The sequence below is a fragment of the Pteropus vampyrus genome, unplaced genomic scaffold (genome assembly GCF_000151845.1).
Source record: "Pteropus vampyrus isolate Shadow unplaced genomic scaffold, Pvam_2.0 Scaffold1671, whole genome shotgun sequence".
NCBI classification, from domain to species: Eukaryota; Metazoa; Chordata; class Mammalia; order Chiroptera; family Pteropodidae; genus Pteropus; species Pteropus vampyrus.
The window spans coordinates 5,985-8,336 of NW_011890452.1; the positions used below are offsets into that span (position 1 = coordinate 5,985).

The 2,352-nt window shown below is 54.2% G+C and overlaps 1 protein-coding gene across 1 annotated transcript in view; it reads left to right on the plus strand.

Moving 5' to 3' along the window:
• Positions 1 to 2,296, plus strand: part of LOC105310258 (ER degradation-enhancing alpha-mannosidase-like protein 1) — a gene marked incomplete at its 5' end in the record, with an annotated part of 7,398 nt that extends 5,102 nt beyond the window's left edge. The window contains 2 exons of the mRNA XM_023526641.1: positions 2 to 148; positions 2,161 to 2,296. Coding sequence (XP_023382409.1) covers positions 2 to 148; positions 2,161 to 2,247 — 234 coding nt within the window. The remainder of the gene's footprint in view (position 1; positions 149 to 2,160) is intronic.
• Between the last annotated feature and the right edge of the window lie 56 nt (positions 2,297 to 2,352).

Below are 2,352 nucleotides of genomic sequence, written 5' to 3' on the forward strand. Positions count from 1 at the left end.
TGCCATCTGCCTGCATGCCTTTTACTACGCCATCTGGAAGCGGTACGGGGCGCTCCCGGAGAGGTATAACTGGCAGCTGCAGGCCCCCGACGTGCTGTTCTACCCACTGAGGCCGGAGCTGGTGGAGTCGACCTATCTGCTCTACCAGGTGCGGGAGAGCGTGCGGCTGGTCTCGGGGGACGTCTGCCGATCGGTGCGGGGCCTCTGACAGGGTGACCGCCTGTCCGCGCTCGTCTCCGTGTCAGCGTCATTCGCGGTTCCACAGGACAGGGGAGGCGTCTGCGGTCACGTAATTTTTTTTTTTTTTTTAAGTGGACCATTTAATTAACGTAAGTATGAAATAAGAGTGGCCTAGCACAGTTTCGACAGACCCAAAAATCCGAAAGTCGGACGGGGCCGGCAGCATGGCTTCTGTCTCTTCGAACGGCAGCCCTCCAGGCCCCCTGCTAGCCCTGCGGGCAGGCCCCGCGCTCCACGTGCTGGCGTGCGCTTTGGGTGTTTTTGTTGCGTTTTGATGTTCAGCGTGTTGTTTCAAGGGGAGAGATCTGGGGGCGTCTCTCACTCTGCCGTGTTCTGCCAAACTCGCAAACATTTTTTAACCTAACGTTCTATAAACCGAATCTGTCTTTTTACTGTAGGGCTTATTTCTCTCATCCTTATAGTCGAGATCGACCTGGCACTCAGTGTTTCCCCAAGTTATTCGACCAAAGAACTCATTTTGGGTGCAGTTCCATGTACTGTGGAACTCGGGTCTGTGTAATAATCATTCAGAGAAATTCTTTTTCTCAATTGTAAAGGAAATCATTCGAATGCCTCTTTTTGTTTGATGCTTAAAAAATAGTGTTCGTCTTTTGCGAAATGACGTTCTAGCCAGAGGGAATGTCACTTTAACGGTGACGTCTTCTCCCCGTAGTCGAAGGCAGATACGGTCCCCTGTGCCTGCCACACATATTTGCCCACTGAACATCCTCGTCACCAGCACGGCAGCACGAGCGCCCAGCTTCCGAGACCCCGGCCTCCGCGCAGCCGGGCAGGCCGTGGCAAAGACATCCCGACTTTTTTGAGGTTGGCACTAGGGTTAGTACCACAGCTGAGATTTATTCAATACTTTTTTAATACTGAATCCTTGTCATTCGCTTCTAGATGGAAAGGAGGGTGACCCATGAGACTGGTCATACTCCTCGGGCCTGCAGCGAGGCCTCGGGAGCTTTAGGTGACATCTACAACGAAGGAGGTGCTGCCCTCCGCCCCCAAGAGCAGCACGGTCAGGCCGGGCTCGCCCCAGGGACCACGTGCCTGGCACTGCCCGAGCCCCCTCCCAAGCCTAGTCTGTTGCCTTAGGGCTGATGCTCCTTCTTCCTGTCTCTGCTTCTTTCCTGTTTTCAGCATCTCCCTCACGTTGACTCTTTTCTTAGACTCCAGAGAGGCCCCCGCTTCCCCGTGTTGCCCCTGCCACAACCCTCCTCAACCCGTGCTGAGTCCAGGCTCAGCCACCCCCGCGCTGGGCTTTTGCTGCGGCAAGGTGGAATAGGCGTGAATTAAAGACATCCCCAGCTCTTAAACTCTTCGTGGGGTAAAGTCTCATCTTCCCAGAGAATTTTTTTTTTTTCGTAACAAAACCATCTAAGAGCAGGCGACAGCAGAGGAAGCACCCCAAGGACCGAGCTCTTGGGGCGATCGGAGAGGAAGGCGGAGGGTCACCTGCTGTGGGGACTTGTGAGTCTCCTGTCCCTGTCCCTCCTCCCTCGCAGTGCAGTGAGGGGCATGGGGCAAGGTCCTGTTTCTCTGCGTCTGAAGCTGAGGTTCTAGAGAGTTCCAGGGCAAGAGAGAAACTGGATCTGTTCTCACATGTGGCGTGTCAGCAAGTCATCGCCTCGTTGCTGGTGGTGACAGGAGCCAGGAAGGCCAAAGCAGGGCACTGTCCGACTGGAGCAGCCCCTCAGCGCTGGCTCCCTCGCCCCGTGTCAGGCTGTTCTGACATTAAGTGACCAGCAGCACCTCAGTCTTCCAGTGCTCATGACCCTTCAGGACAGACCAAACTGGGCCCTGTGCCTCCTCTGCCCAGTGACTCATCTCCTCACGAATTCCTGGAGTCCCCGTGGAGTGTGTTGGCAGCACGTCCTCCAGGCCTTTGCCAGCTCAGTCTCTCGTTCTCTCTAGGCCACCAAGAATCCCTTCTACCTCCACGTGGGAATGGACATTCTGCAGAGTCTGGAAAAGTACACAAGAGTCAAGTTAGTTTTCTAAGTTCCTTCTCTTTTTTGCTGGCCACTGCTGGTTTCTCTTGTGTTGTTCTGGGGAGATGTTCTCTTTTGCATTTTAATTTATATAGCAGGTTACTGGTTTTAATTT